This window comes from Gavialis gangeticus, unplaced genomic scaffold (assembly GCF_001723915.1).
Source record: "Gavialis gangeticus isolate Ggan-Ray unplaced genomic scaffold, GavGan_comp1, whole genome shotgun sequence".
Classification (NCBI taxonomy): domain Eukaryota; kingdom Metazoa; phylum Chordata; order Crocodylia; family Gavialidae; genus Gavialis; species Gavialis gangeticus.
The window spans coordinates 237,786,848-237,803,326 of record NW_017729032.1 but is presented as its reverse complement, the minus strand read 5'-3'; the positions used below and the strand labels follow the sequence as shown (position 1 = coordinate 237,803,326).

General features: G+C 41.2%; 1 protein-coding gene across 5 annotated transcripts in view; it reads left to right on the top strand.

Annotated features, from left to right (window-relative positions):
- Positions 1 to 16,479, top strand: part of ROBO1 (roundabout guidance receptor 1) — a 1,310,595-nt gene that overhangs the window by 877,154 nt on the left and 416,962 nt on the right. For all 5 annotated transcript variants that reach the window (XM_019525389.1, XM_019525386.1, XM_019525387.1 and 2 more), the window contains one exon: positions 11,186 to 11,512. In XM_019525389.1, coding sequence (XP_019380934.1) covers positions 11,186 to 11,512 — 327 coding nt within the window. The remainder of the gene's footprint in view (positions 1 to 11,185; positions 11,513 to 16,479) is intronic.

Genomic DNA, 16,479 nt, shown 5'->3' with positions numbered 1-16,479 from the left:
ACCCTTACAAGATATACAGATTACATTTGGACATGAAATAGTGTACTTGGAGTGAGCAAGAAGACTTTTGAAATAAGAACACATGAAAAAGAAGTAGATTATGTAATCATGGTAGTAACAAATTGAGGAAGGGTGGTGCTGAGGCTTCACTTGATAGTGATATTTTTAATAATTTCAGTTGACTATCATTGCTCTCTAAACAGAAAATACATGATGGGAAATGCAGATAGTTTTAGCTGGGCTGTGCTACATAGGATAAAAAGTATTCCAGAAAAATAGCTTGTGTGAGTGTATGTATGTTTCTGAAGTTATTTTTTTTCATGTGATAATAAGATGCAATTGTACCCACCTCCGAACTCCCCAGACATGTTGCTGGTTACTAGTATTTTGCAGAAACCTTTTCTGTGTGCCCCTTGAACTTGTAATGAGTGATACATATTTTAAATCTGCTTGCTGAAAGTTTCTATATACATTTTGGAATGCAGAGACTGAAAAAAAGATTAACTCAAGCCTGAGTATGTATAGAGGAGGGCTAATACTATGACCAGGGGAATGGAGAGCTGATCATACAAGTGAAGACTAAAAGAGCTCCGTTTATGTAGTGAAGTGAAACAGAGGTTGAGAGGGGCTGTGGTTGCTGTCAACAAATGTATCGGGGAGTTCCAAAAGTTAAAGGACAGTGTTGGCAGAAGAACAGCAGGAGTCTGCAGTATGAACAAATCTGAAGTGGAAATTAGGAGAAGATACTTAATTGTTGAGACAGCAAAGTCAGCTTTCTTGTGAAAGCAGAAGGGGAAAAAATCTGGTGTTGAGAATGCTCAGCAAGTTAATGGAAGAGGTTATATAATGTGGTCCCTTTGACAGCACAAGACTGAGTCAGTCCTGTCTCTAGCCTGCTGAGGTTAAAACGGGCTATTGAAGTACAAAACAAAGTTGGTTCGGAAATCTTATTTGAGCCTAAATATGTCCAATTACAGTCTCCATTTTGAAACAGCGTGAAGAGAGATTTTTCAAGGGAGTAAGCAGTTTACTTTTGCTTATGCAAAATGATTGAGGAATGATTCAGAAATGAAAGAGGAAAGTAAGTACCTGGAGGGCAGGGGAAAACACAATGGCCCCTTTCCACTGCAGCAAGAACTTCTCCCTGTCAGTTCACTCACCCTAAGCCATCCCAGCTGGGACTTGAACTAGTGTCTCCCACATGTAGGCAGAAAGTCTACCACACAGCCACCAGTGCTGGGACTGCTCCAGGCTGCTAGGGGTCTTGTCCTTCCCGGAGCCCCTGCCTCACATCATACTTCCTAACCCCTTTTTGGAGGAGCTGGAAGCAGAGCTGGGAACCTCTCAGGTTGCTGCTCAGATCCTTGCTGGAGCTGGGGAACCTCTCCTGCTGGCCACAGTCTCTCCCAGGGTATCCTGGAGCCCAGCAGGGAGCCTCTCCTGTTGGCCGTACGCTGCACTGCTGAGGGTCCAACTGCTGCCTGCAGGTCCCACTCCTTGAGGTGCTTCTGGGGCAACTGCTCCTGCCCCGCTGGCCCAGCTCTTTGAAACTCCTTCCTTATGGTCCCTTGCTGGTCTCTCCCCTGAGACAGCTGCGCTGCCCTTTTTATCCCCCTCCAGGTGACCCAAGAGGCCAGTCAGGGGACATGGAGGGTGAGTCTCTGGGGCCTGATTGGTGAGGAAAGGGAATCCCAAGCCCTCCAATCATCTTTTACCCTTTAAAAACCCCTGGGCTAAATCACTGTCAGCTAGCCTGTCACACCTCTCACGTACTTTCTGGAACATCAAGGCTACAACATTACTTTAACACTACGCCTAGATGTTCACAGTGAGAAAACACCCGCGTTCTCTGTAACCTTATCATAATTAAAGTCACTTCATTTCTGAAAGTAGACATTAGCTTCATACCTTAGGTTGACCTGTGAAGTAATTCCATTGATTTTCTTTGGTGGAGTATATCATAGTATAGTAATGCTTAGGTGGGGGTGACACAAATATTGTTTGTTTGTTTGTTTGTTTGTTGATTGATTGGTGTATTTATTTATTAATTTTATATCCCATTGTATCTAAAAGGCCCCCTCCACATGTTACAGGTATTGCACAATTAACTAGTTAATTGTGCAGTTACCTTGAGGCTAGTTACACATGCAAAGTACTTATCACATAGTAAAAAACTCCTGCCAGCTATAAAGTTAGAGCCTGCAAATGTGTACAGCCTTTATCGTTGGTTGCTAGCAAGCTTTAATTTGCATGCGCATCAGGATCTCCACTGTGACTGGGAGCCCTGTCAGGTGTGGGCTCCCAGCTGCAAAGGTGCACCTTGCCCAGCCTGGGCTGCAATTCCCACAACTGCTGGGGATCCTTAGCCCCAGCAGCTGCAGACTCTGGGTCCTCGTACCACCCCACAGATGCCAGGATCCAGAATCCCACAGCTTTCCCTTCCCTTTCTGGGGATGCATGAAACTGCCAGGGTGGGAGGAACACCTCAGGGGTGATCTTTCACTTCCCCACTTTCCTAGGCCTAGGAGCCCCTCAACTGAGGTGTGTCGGGCTCCCAGCCATGGGAGTTTGCTAGTGCAGGGAGAGTCTGGGGTCAGCTCCCCCTGTATCAGCAATAAGCTGCAGTAGGATTTAATGCACAATTCCACAATCACGCCTCCTGCCATACACATGTAGCATGGCAGGAGGGGTGATTGTTCGACTCGCACATTGGATCCCATTATGCCTTTACCTGCATGTGTAAAGGGGGCCAAAGGTTCAGAGCACAGTCAGTTTAGTAACAAAATACAGAGTAAATCCTATATAGGCTTTCCTGTGTAAAGACAGAGTGAATATATTAAAGATCTGAATGTATGAGCATGTTAGGATGCTTTTATCTCTGGACTAATCTTTGCATTGCATAAATGCATGTAAAATGATGCATGTCTGCCAGGGCTCTGCATTTTTAACTGAAATAGAATTAATAATAAAGTTGGCATCATCTGACATGTGTAGAGAATTCCTTTCTTCCTGATAGGCCTGTCTAACTGCATTATGGTAGACAGTGGTTTTTTTTACAGCACAGGACTGTGTATAGAAGAATCCTTATCCCCTATTTTGAGTGAAAGAGAATACCACGGAAGTTCTGCATGGTGCATCCTTGACAGGTTCATGATGGTCACATGTGAGGGTATGCTTGTATCTCTGCAAAAGCCCTAAGCTTTGTTAGTTGGAGTAAACTTATCTGGCCTGGCTTGCAATGTTGATTTGCATTGGATTGGTCTATATGTAGACATGGGAAGAATGAAATGAAGTCAAGTAGAAACAATTTTATAGACACTTTTCTAAAGTCCAGTGATCTGTTATATCAGGAAATTTTTATGGGTTATGGTGTAGATCGGCTAGGCCACTCTGGTGTGTGTGCCACAAATGTCATGAGCAGGCTCTATGTGTGCATGTAGCAAATTAGGGAGTGGACAGACAGAACACCAGTTGGTAGGGTAGGAAGCAAAACCAGAGCAACAGATCAGGGAGAAAGCATAGGATAGGAAGCAGAGCAGCAGGTTGGGCAGGTGAAAAGGGAATTGGAGTGCCAATTGGGAAAGATGGAGAGCTAATTTGTGGCATGTCTGCCAGACTGACTGGCCTCCACTGCTGTAGCTAACTGAATTGATCTTTGGTTAGAAGAAATAAAGCTTTCTTATTTTACCCTAATTTTAAGTTTCAGAATTTTCCCTAGAAATTAAAAAAAAAAAATTTGATTTGCGTTTCATGCTTCAAAGTTGTTAAAAACTTTCAGCATCACAATAGTGTGTTGTAATTTTGGGGATTTAACATGATATTATATTGCTTTGATAGCAAACAGTATTAGATTGACTTGGGTATATCTCCTGTCCCAGTGCATTTTGCTTTGTTTATTGCATATGCATATACAGCATCAACATGGTGATGTTGCTTTGGGAAGAAATATGGGCAGTTCTTTCTCTTAAGAGTTTAACTAAATATATCTAGCCTTCTTGAGCTCCTTCACTATTTTTCTTCAAGCTCTGAATTCTTGCAGAAATAGTGGAAAAGCTGGAAAATTACATGATTTTTCATTGTTCCTTTAATGGGCACCATGAAATAATCAATATGGCATACTCTGATAGGCAGCATCCTGTTGACTTCTTAGAATGATTTGAATTGTACCAGAGCAGGGAACATAAGTTAGTTTTTCTAACACAGAGGTGTTGTCTTGGTGAAAAATATCTAGCTCACTTTTTGTATTTAACAGTTTTCTATGGTGTGTAACTAATAGGTGCTGTTCTTCTATTTTTACCAAATATCCCTCGTGGGATGGGTTTTTGACAAGAAAATTACAGGATTGGTGCCCACTGTAAGAGTTATGTTGATAATTGAAGCTGCTTCTACTCAATATAACATAAATGGAGCTTAAATAACAAGGCTAAAAGGAAAGAAAGATTAAAAAAATAACATGTAGATATGCAGGAAGATTATAACTGGGTTGTCATGGCCATTATATCCCCTCAGGCAGTTGTCACTAAATTTGCTGTTAATGCTTACTGTGTGCCAGTCAACTAAAGTCACTTTTGTCCCTTTCTCCTTCAAGCAATTTTGTGAAATTTTCTAGAGAAAGGTTACTTTATAAAATGCCAGGATAAAAATCTGTTAATGGACACTTCTGTCACTTTAACTTCTCTGCTGTAACATATCAAAGAAGTTTAAAAAAGTGTATGAATGTTCCAGAAGTTTCCTTGGAAGTTAAACTAATATAAGATTTTTTTTTTTTTTTCCCTCTTGAGAAACTGAGGCTGAATTCTCAAGGAAGCTTTGAGGACAGCTTGTATTATTTCATTGTGTATACAGTATTTGGAAAGCAGTGCAGTACAGAAAATTGAGACAAAAATATGGAAAGAAGGCTTCTTTATTTTTTTTACAAATTAGTGCAGGAGATGAGAAAATTGAGTACTGTTTTGTGCAATTTTATATTGGCTGGCTAGCAAAATCTAGGAAATGTCAAAAAAGCAACACATCTAAAATGTGTGGAAACATTTGTCTTTTACAAACTGCTTAAATATTTTTGAGTACAAACATGTTTAAGCATATAGTGTTTTTTGTATGTTCAGAGAGCTTTATAATTAATTCATTTTGACTTTTTATTTCCATTTATTTTCTTATAAGGATCAAAATGCAGATAAAAAGAGGCAAGGACCCCTACCTGCTTGAGCTGCGTCTGTCTAGCAATATAACAAGACCTTCATTTTGGATTGGGGAAAGATAGCTGCAAATATATCTTCCAGTGTTTTCTTCACAAATGCTTCCTGAGAGGACATGACAGAGCTGAGTCCAGGAAAGGGAGCAAGGGTGGGGTACAGCACAGCACAGATTGTGTGTGCTGTTATGGCCTTTAAGGCAGCTCTAAATTGCTCAATATGGGGTTATTCCAGTCTCTTAGAACAGTCCCAGATTTTTCTGGCATAATGGGTGCAGACAGAAGGGCAGCTCCCACTGTAACTGAGAAGGCTTTGCAGGAAGTGTTCTGAGTCACAGCAATCCCTTGGACAAACAGAAGTTCACTCTTGGTTCCAGGAGGAGGGAATCTAGCTCCTGGCTGCAGCCAGTTTCTCCTAGGAACTCCCCATGTTAGGCTGAAAAATTTTCCGAATGGGAGTGGAGGAAGCTCATTTTAGGGCTTCCCCAGCTAGCGCAGGAGGATGGGGTGGGTGAACTGGAGCCCTTCCACCTTGGGGGTGGCGGGGGGAGAAAGGGGAGGCTGAAACTCTCCCATATGGAACTCCTTGTGCTCCCTTTCCCCCCTCCCATTCTGAAAACAGTTTGAGGGCAGGCAGCACAGACGGAAGTTACAGAAGACGCTCTGTTTTGACGTGTCTGTGTGTGACCCCTCATTCAAAGAGTGTTCAGTTTTTCACCCGATCATCCATTTTTGAAGTGGTCTGCATCCATGCGCTTGTGTTTGGTCACAGCTATAGACCACTTTCTGTAGCCAGATTTGGTGAAAATTGTCACTTCAGTCTGTGCCCAAAGGTTTTTAAGGCCACCTTAACCTATATTGTCTGAGGACTCTGCTCTGGGTCAAATAGTTGCAGCATAGAATAGAATCATAGAAAATGAGGGTTCGGAAGGGACCTCAGGAGGGCATCTAGTTCAACCCCCTGCTCAAGGCAGGACCATCCTCAACTGTCTTTCCAGCCAAGGCTTTGTTTAGCTGGGTCTTTAAAACCTCTAAGAATGGAGATTTTCACAACCGGTCTGGGTAACCTGTTCCAGTATTTTACTACCCTCCTAGTGAGAAAGTTCTTCCTAATACCAAATCATCTACACCTCCCTTGCTGCGACTAGAGACCCTTGCTCCTTGTTCTGTCATCTGCCACCACTGAGAACAGCCCAGCTCCATTTCCTTTGGAACCACCCGCCAGGTAGTTGGAGGCTGCTATTAAATCCCCCATCAGTCTTCTTTTCTGCAGACCAAATACACCAAGTTCTCTCAGTCTCTCCTGAGAAGTCACGTGCCCCAGCCCCCAAACCATTTTTGTTGCCCTCTGCTGAACTGTCTGCAACTTTTCCACCTCCTTCCTGTAGTGGGGTACCCAAAATTGAACACAGTATTTCAGTGTGGCCTCACCACTGCTGAGTAGAGGGGAATCATCATTTCCCTCTGTCTGTTGTGAACACTCCTACCGGTGCAGCCCAGTATGCTGTTAGCCTTCTTTGTAACAAGGGTGTGCTGTTGACTCACTCAGGTTATTGTCTACTGTAACCCCCAGGTCCTTTTCTGCAGAGCTGCTGCCCAGCCAGTCATCCTCCAGCCTGTACTGGTGCATGGGATTATTCTATCCTAAGTGCAGGACTTTGCACTTGTCCTTGTTGAATCTCATTAGATTCCTTTTGGTCCAGTCCTCCAATTTGTTTAGGTCTCTCTGAATCTTAGCCCTACCCTCCAATGTATCCGTTACTCCCCTCAGCTTGTTGTTGTCTGTTGACTTGCTGAGGGTACACTCCATCCTATCTTCAAGATCATTGCTAAAGATATTGAACAATGCTGGTCCTAGGACGTACCCCCAGAGCTGCCCTTAAGGAAAGTGGCACCCTGGGTGAACTTGTATTTTGGTGCCCCGCCCCTGTTGCAGCCCCCCTGGTACTTATTCCCCAAGTCAGTGGCATTGCTGTAGGCAGGGGCATGGAGTGCAGTGTGGCAGGCAGTCAGAGTGGCATTGGAGTGCTAGGCAGGCAGGGTGGAGATTAGCTATGCAGGGCAGGATGGGGTGTGAGTGTAGGCTTCTCATGTGTGTCTGTGTGTGGCACCATTCTGACCGTGTCCCTTGGGCGGTCACCCATGTACTGACCCCCCACTATTACTAGATAGTAGTATTCTAAAACAGTGGTGTTCAACCTTCAGGCCTTGTGAGCTGAATGAGTTGCCTGGGGGAGAGTCCTTGAACCAGATTATGGTGTTGGTAGCCTAGTTCACCATATCCTGCCTTGCGCCACCTGGATTGGGCCATGTGTGTCCAGATTCTGCTTGATGTTGTCGAGATCAGAGCCCACATGATAGTCCATCACACCCAGATCCTGTTTTACGCTTCTAGGATTGGACCCGATGGACCTGGATTCCAGTTCATGCTTCCCTGACTGGTGCCTGATTTGGTATGCAGAGGCATGCTATCTAGCCTGTAGGGCTCCCCTTAGGTCTGGAAATTTGGCAGTAGAGGAGCAATAAATGCTGTCATTGCTCCCCCAGTGCCAAATATTCAGACCTGTTATGTGGGCTAGATGACCTAGCTCTATAACTGGATGTAGCCTGTGGGCCAGATGTTAAGCACCCCTGCTCTAAAGTGTATTCAGCAGCACAGGTTTGAGATAAACCAGGAAACTCCTGAATTCTTGCATTCTCACTTTCATTCCTTAAAAATATGACAAATCTCCCCTACACATAGGCTTATCATATAAAAACTAAATGCAAAATTAATTCTGTTCTTATTTTTTATTGCCGAGGTGTTGGTTTGTGCATCTCCTATAGGTTTGGGAATCTCTGTAGCCAAGGCAGAAATGAGGGGCTGCAGAAGTGAGCAAGTAGAACGCAGATCTTTTTTTTTTTTTCTAGCTGTGGTTTTTGGGGATATATAGACTCAAAATATTACATTAGTGTTAAGTTCATCAGAAATATTTAGGTGCACATATTTACGGTATGTCTATAAATCTAGTGCTATTTCAAGTACCTTTCAACAGAGGACCGCAAGATACTGTTTATTAGTGGTTCAACAGATGTATATGCTTACTTATTACTACAGTTCAGATAAAACTATATGTTGGTATTACTTACAGAGCGCAAACAGGCCAGCCCTTGGCCCAGAGACTGAGGTTTATGTGCATACTATTGGCTGATTAGTGTGAAATTTAACTTGCACTAATTAGCTTATGGTGAGGGGAATATGAAATAGCATTACATGTAAATTCTACATATTGCACTAATTTGTAAGTCTGCATCAAAAACAGCATTCTCTCTGAGATCCTCCTCCTTTTCGCATTTTCCATACCATTTTAATGCCTTCTGACCTGCTCTGAATAAGATTCTTCTGAATCTTTTATGATTCCTGTTTTGCTTTACAGCTGTGCAAAACACACATTACAAATGCTATTAGAAACTTTTGGCATTTTCTATTTTAACTGTCAGGATATTTACCAAAGACATTTTCACTAAGATAAGCATTCATATAAATAAAAGAAAAGGAAGTAATAAGGAAAAAAAGGAAATTGTAAGGACAGAAAAGGTATAAATTAAAAAACCCTATATTCCAAATTGCTTAATGAATGTGTATTTTGTCAGGCTGCCTAGCTTATGTTGTCCAGTTTTCCTATTGAATATATCAGTCCAACACATTGTTATATTTGCTCCCTGTTAGCATATTGATTCATAGATTGGAAGGCTGGAAGGGACCTCGGAAGATCATTGGGTCCAGCCTCCTGCACCAAGCAGGAAAGATAACTGGGGGTCAAGTGACCCCAGGAAGGTGACCATCCAGTCTTCTCTTGAAGATTTCCAGGGTAGGCAATTGCACCACCTCTGGAGAGAGCTTATTCCATAGTCTGGACACCCTGAGTGTGAAGAAATTTTTTGTAATGTTGAGTCTGAAAACATCTTCCAGGAGTTTGTGGCCATTACTTATGGTTTTCCCTAAGGGTGCCCTGGTGAACAGATGCTCACCGAGACCTTGATTGTATTCCGCTAGTGTAGCAGTAAGCTACTACCAAGTCCTCTCTCAGCCTTCTTTTCTTCAGGCTGAACAGTCCCGGGGCCTGCAGCCTTTTCTCGTATGGCTTGCTGTGCAAGTCTCTGATCATACGGGAGGCTCTTCTCTGGACTCTCTCAAGCTTTACCACATCATTGTTAAAGTGCGGTGCCCAGAACTGGATGCAGTACTCCAGCAGTGGTCTCACCAATGCTGGGTACAGCAAAAGAATTGCTTCTTTGGTTTTGCTAGAGATGCATTGATTGATGCATGCCAGAATATTATTTGTCCTGCTGGCTACATTTTCATATTCATACTGTGGGCTATTATTACCCCCAGGTCCCTTTAATTCATAGTGCTAGTCAATTTGGCACTGCTGAGGCTATAGGTGCGTAGGGGGTTGTTCATCCCCAGGTGGAGCACTTTACATTTCTCAATGTTGAACGTCATCAGGTTCCAACTTGCCCGCCTGTCTAGATCAGCCTCTGTCTCTGTCTCTCTAGATATCTATAGATAAATAGATATATGTAGCCTGTCATTAAGTGTGGTCATGCTTCCCCAGAACTTGGTGTCATCTGTGAACTTGGCCAGCGAGCTCTTTGCCCCCACATCCAAATCATTGATAAAGATGTTAAAAAGTACTGGACCAAGCACTGACCCCTGTGGGACACCACTGGCCACTTCTTGCCAAGACGACACAGATCTGTTCATTAGGACTCCTTGGGTCCTACCCTAAAGCCAGCTTCATATCTACCTAACGGTCTTGCAGTTAAGCCCACAATCCTCCTACAATCCATATACAATATGAAATTGTATGGTGAGGGTTTGAATTAGGTCTTCCTGTTCCGAAAGAGGTACTTCGTCCTTCTCTTTTTGGATTGTTTTACCACAGATGATGGATTAGTTTTGTGGGTGGCTGATAGACAGACAAGAACAAAAGAAAATATCAATGGTATAATGAATGGCTTTACTGTTATAACTGATTACCAGGAATCCTGGTTTTCTCAGTTTCAAAAATCCAAAATTCTCTGATTTTTAACCCCCCCCGCCAATCCACGGTTTTCCACAATTAAAATGAAACGCCACGATCGTAGGTATCAGTTAAACACAATGTTTTAATTGATATCTTTATAATTTTAAAGCAGTTTGGTTTGGAAGCCTACCAGTGCCTCAGTCATTATAATAAAATACATTCTAAATACTTATATATTTTGGCATTTAATTTTGGTTTTTTACCATAGAAAATTAGTGCTCCCCTTCGCTCACCAGTACCTGTTTGTTCTACAGCTGCTTTGTGGCACTTGCAGCCTTGATATGTTGATGCCCTGCCCCTGCCATTACCATTGCCCCTCACTCCCAAAACCACAGTCTCCTAATCCTTGCCAGTGCTCCTTACTCCCAACCCTCCGCCCCCTGGCCCTGCCAGTGCCCTTCACTCCTTACCCACACTCCCGCAGGCCAACCCACCCGTTGTGTGAGGAAGACAGCGAGTGTGTGGAGTAGAGGGAGTGTAGGCATAGATGATGTGGGGGGTGGGGGAGTACACGTGCCCCACAGATCTCTGCACTCAGAACAGACATTGGGCTGCAGCCTGTCCCAACCAGCTCCGAGCAGGGGTTGTGGCAGCAGTGGACAGAGGGTACTTCACCTTGGCAGCCATGGTGTCGTGTTGCTCCCTCCTGTGCTGGGTTCTTCCTCCTGGGCCATGGAGGTGGGTCCTGCCTGGAGCTGTTCTGGCCAGGCTGTAGCCTCATGCCTCACTGCGAGTGTAGATATCAAACAAAACAAAAAAACCCACCAAATCTGAAGGATTATGTGGCTTTTTTTTGTTTTTTTTTAAATAGCAGGCTTTGTCAGAGCACCAGGCAACTATGGATTAGGTGTCATGTTCTGTTATAATATATGCTGATAATGCAAGACCATTTGAGCAAAACCTCTATGGTTCCTTTATTTTATAGGCTCCCGTCTTCGTCAAGAGGATTTCCCTCCTCGAATTGTTGAGCACCCATCTGATCTCATTGTTTCAAAAGGAGAACCAGCAACTTTGAACTGTAAAGCTGAAGGAAGGCCAACCCCAACTATTGAATGGTATAAAGGGGGTGAAAGAGTGGAAACTGACAAAGATGATCCTCGCTCCCATCGGATGTTGCTGCCCAGCGGATCTTTATTTTTCTTACGTATAGTACATGGTCGCAAGAGTAGACCGGATGAAGGGGTCTATGTTTGTGTAGCAAGGAATTACCTTGGAGAAGCTGTGAGTCATAATGCATCTCTGGAAGTAGCAAGTAAGTAAAATTTCTCACCTTCTATCAATGGTTTTGTAGTTGTTATATTACTGTAGACATGTTCAAGAGCAAAACCTTTGGCTCTTTCCAAGAATACTGCCTGAAAGACAGAGGAAGAAACATTCTATACCATTAAGCAGATGTACCATAAGATGCCTACCTATTATTTTAGGAAGCTAATTATTTTGGCTAAATGAATGCTTATTTTTCTGTGAGGTCCTGGATGTTGTGTCTGTGGAACGCTGCATACTTGATTTAAAGATTATTGATCCTCTTTCTCACTATAGACCGTATCAAATGCTGGTCACTGCTAATGGTATTAGAACTAGTGTTTAGTCCAGCAGAGCACAGTTGCTAAATGGTGTGCATAAACATTGCAGAAAAATGATGAGCAGGAGTGGGTGTAAAAAAAAAACTTGTCTTTCTCTAACTAGAGTGCTGGTAGGTGGCCCATATATTAACTCTTGTCTAATAGTAGGTATACGTTCAAAGAGAGGAGCAGAGAGAGATGTTCATCCCCTTGTTTCTTTGGGCATGATTTTGAAACTCTGCTTTATTTGAGAGTCTTAAGACTTTTGTGTTGAGGTGAAAAATTTCAAATTTGGGTACTTAAAATTACGGACCAGAAGGAACCTAAATGAGAGTCCGGATTTTCCTCCCCACCACCTGCCCCTAGAAGGAAATTATTGAAAGCAGCCTGGAGAGCCATACTTTTGGCCCTGCTGTGCCTGTTTTCTGCTTGTATTTGATGTTGCATGCATGGCACTGCAAATGATGCTTTGCTAAAGGCTGTGATTTCTTGTTGTTATTGGTACGCTACAATGATTATTATCTGAATACTTTCTGAAGTACAAAGCATGCCCTGTGCTCATAAAGTTTTGATTTTTATAGTGTGCATAGATGATTTTGAAATGGATTAATCTACTGGGTGCCCATCTGAATTCCCTTCCTATGGAAAGATGAGAATTCAGCTTAGTACCTAATCCAAAACTCTTGAAATGGATTTAATATGCATTTGTTTTTAGATCCTTGTGGAACTCTCTAGCAGCAATAGGTTGGAGTGTATTACCGAAGTTTAAGATAATCCATTTTTAGCTTAATGCTACCTATTTATTATATAACACAGTTCATAAATTCTCATATGTTTTAAGGATTTGGTTGGGTGAGGCATTCAATTCACAACTTATTTGATTGGCAACATATGTTGGAATAATGTTTATTAACGATTTCTTAAAATGTACATGGTTCAAGAGTGTTGTATCTTGTATATTTAAAAACATATGTATTTGCCTCCCAGTTTCCCATGGAAAGGCAAGGAGCTTGACTTAGGTTTAAATTGGTTGGTTCAGCGTGCGTTCTGCCAACTCACTTGTCTGTTTCTAAATGTATTTGTGACCCCTGTCTCAAGTCAGCTTGATTAGATTACAATGAGAGTCTTAGTGACAGGGTCTGGATGTGTATGCAAAACATTAATACAACCACAAGGTTTTTCACGTCTGAGCAATACTCAAAATCAGGATAAAAGACAAGTATCTTCTAACAGAGTTTCAGATGTTTGCCACAATAGTACAGTATTGAGTTGCTAACTCAACTGAAAACCACACTCGTATTGATGACTATTCTCAGGGTTGTGAAATGTGAGTAAAGTTAGAAGGGACTTGATTATTTTTCAGGTTGAATCCTACACTCTTACGAGGAAAAAATGCTGATATGTGTTAGCAAATAAGTTTTATAGCAATGAATTGTAGTAATGCATGGCTTTAATTTTATACTGATAAATTTTGCATTAAAAGGATTTCAGCAGAAAAAGCAACAATGTGAAAATACAGAAAAGAGCAAAGCATTTCAAATAGTATTTAAAGGTGAAGAACAAGATATGCTGTGAAACAAGGAAATAATTGAAGGCTACCGGAATAAATTTACATTAAATTTAACATCTGTGAAACATAGATATAATGCTATTTATCATTATGAGCTAGAGTTGGATTCATAGTGGCCAGAGAGAAAATACTGTTCTGATTAGCTTGTCAATGCCTCCTCTTTGATACACCACAGTATTACAATACACAATTGCTACTTTTAAAACCCTTACATTTAGGTTTAATCTTTGCATGTTTACACAATAAAATTGCCTTTTTTGGTATTCATTTAGGAAACACAAAAGATCATTATAGAGTATTTTAATGTTACACAGTCAGTTTAACAGGAAGACATTTAAAACTAAGAAACAAAAGCTTTTTATGCACTGTAACTGCTAGGTGTAACTGGAAACAGCTCGAATCTGAGGCAATACTGTGCCATTTTTATAAAGGAATTGATTGCTACATTTTTTTTTCCCATCACTTTTGCTGGTGCTGACCTCAATTAGATTGAACTCTTTTAGCACCCAGTGAATTCGTAGATTTGTCTTCGGGTTAAGAAATAGTTTAATTCCACATGTAATCAACACTAAAAACAAATGATCGTATAAGTTGCTGTCACATTTATGTTTTTGCAGTAGTTCAGTCAAAGGAATTTATTTTCTTTACAAGCACTTGGCCTGTTGTTTATTCTTTTCTTTGTATTATGATGCATTTAAGCTTTGGAGACTCTCCAGTTACAAAAAGAGTAAGCTAGGGTTAAATACAAATTTGTAAGAGCTACAAAGCTAAATACAAACTTATAAAATGTGAAATAGTAAAATTATAGACATTTAAAGTACATTTCAAATGTGTGTTGCATTGAAACAACCCCAGGGGTTGAAATCCTTCATGTATTCACAGAATAGATAAAACATGAGTTAACAGCAGTAAAGGGTTATTTATCCTCTCTTTTCCACTCCCCAGTGAGCCTACTGAAGGGGCTTAGACATGCCATTCAGTCTGAAGTATGCTGGCTCTTCAGTTGTCCTCCACTGAGGTGTGTCTCTTAGCTAGCAGTAGCCATGTGGCCTTCAATGAATGTCATTGATCCAGCACTAATAACCATTTGTTATCTTCAGTAAATTGAATCACGGAAGTGGTTATCCTCACTCCAATCTTTGCATCTCAGAACCCTTTAAAGTCAGTCCTTTAATGTAGCTGCTTGTACTTGGCATTATTTGAAGTTATTTGGGACACTGAATTACAAAGCAGCTAATATATGAATAAAGGAATATAGTTTGTTTGTTTATTTTATTTTCACTGATGGGCTTAATTTTTGTGTATGCCATTGTTTCTATAAACTTTTGGAAATGAAACCTTCTTGCATACCTTTAAACTTAACTCACAGAAGAATGAAACTTCTAAACAGTGAGGGTGATGAGATAATGAGACAAGAGTAACCAGTCCACCTTCAGAGATGTCAAGCTGGCTGTTTGCCTCTTTCTTCTTGACTTCCTGAACTCTGTCTTTTGCTCACTGGAGACCTACTTAAATTAGCTCCATGTTTTGTTTTTGAGGAATGTAACTGGTTTCAGATTACAATTACCTACCAGTGACACATTCCCTGGTGGTGAAAGGTCCTAAAGAATGTGATAATGGGCATGTCCCTGTCAAAACTAAACTGGGTAATTTTCATTATAAATGTCAGTTTTTACAGGTACGAGTACAAAATTGATCACTGTTTGCTCCTCCACTAAGTGGTCTAGACAGGAATCTGGCCATCACCTAAACAACTTAGAAACAAAGATTGTTTGTCATTTGAGAGAGGCAAAAGCTGATTTGGAGATGTGATAAAAAATTATTGAGAGATGAGAAGTATACTGTAGCTGTTTTAAGCAGTTGAGTCCCTGAAACTTCTCTGAGGACCAGCTGATCTTTTGTTTGACATGTGACATCTTGAAAATCTCCAGGATTATAAAGATGGTTTCCAAACTGAGCAGCTTTTATCAGCCACTAAGGGTGTTAATAGTTTTATCAGTAAGCGAGGGTGGTAGTACTGTACAGTTGACACCTTTTAGTTTGTTTCATTCTGAGGATATTAAGGAAAATCAAATGAAGTGCTGGAATGTTCACTGGATTGATGCATCTTCATTTTCAAGTGACCTGTTTGCCATTAATGCTCCATGATAACTTGAATCCTCAAACTCTCTTAATCCTGTACAGATTTCCTTTTCAACATGTGGGTTTTGCAAACATGTTCTTAAATTGAAGAAAATTATTTTTCATGAAGGTAAATTAATCATCGTCTTTAACTGGATGCCATTTAGCATTGTGCAGCTAGGATTCTTGTATTGAGTAAACCTGTTAAGTTTTGCTAACCCATTTGTTTTTAATTTAGAGCCATATGAGAACCTGTATAGCAAGAATCCAGGTGATACCATGCCATGATGGCTTTCTTGAGAATAATTCCGTGGCATGGTTTTAACTTGAAGAATAACCAGAGGACTCCATATAATCTGTATTTCTAAAACACTCATGTCCCCGTTACAGCAATTACTTTTGGAGGTGTTATTTCAAAATGACTTTTTGCATACATAGCTTTGATTGCTAAGAAGAAAAGCAGTAAACATAACTCTTTTGGCTGTTCACACATGAAGACAGATGAGCATCTGGGGGGTCATCTGATGAATATTCAATCTTAACAGATTTTGGATAGCAGCACTGTTTCAAATCTGTACCTGAAACTAATGAACACTTTGGATGAGACTTGCAGGCTGTCTGCCTGTTACTTCCTACTGGTAAACGGGGGACTGACACATTAGCCCTTGTTTTTAGTATAATGAGCAGGATAAATTGACTTTGGGGAGAGTCTTGTTGAGCCTTCTTGCTCTCTAAATTACTGCAACATGAAGCCAAACTACATTGCATTTTATGGCATTATTATTTATTAACTGATCTTTAAGGAGGTGTGTGTGGTTTTTGTTTGTTTGTTTGTTTGTTTGTTTTGTTTTTACAAGGCAGCTCAAAATGCAACATTGCATTCTGAGCTGGAAAAGCTTCATAAGAAATCAGCACTGGTAACTTTTCCCTTTTCCACCTCCGTGCTGACAAGAGGGGAGTTCCCCA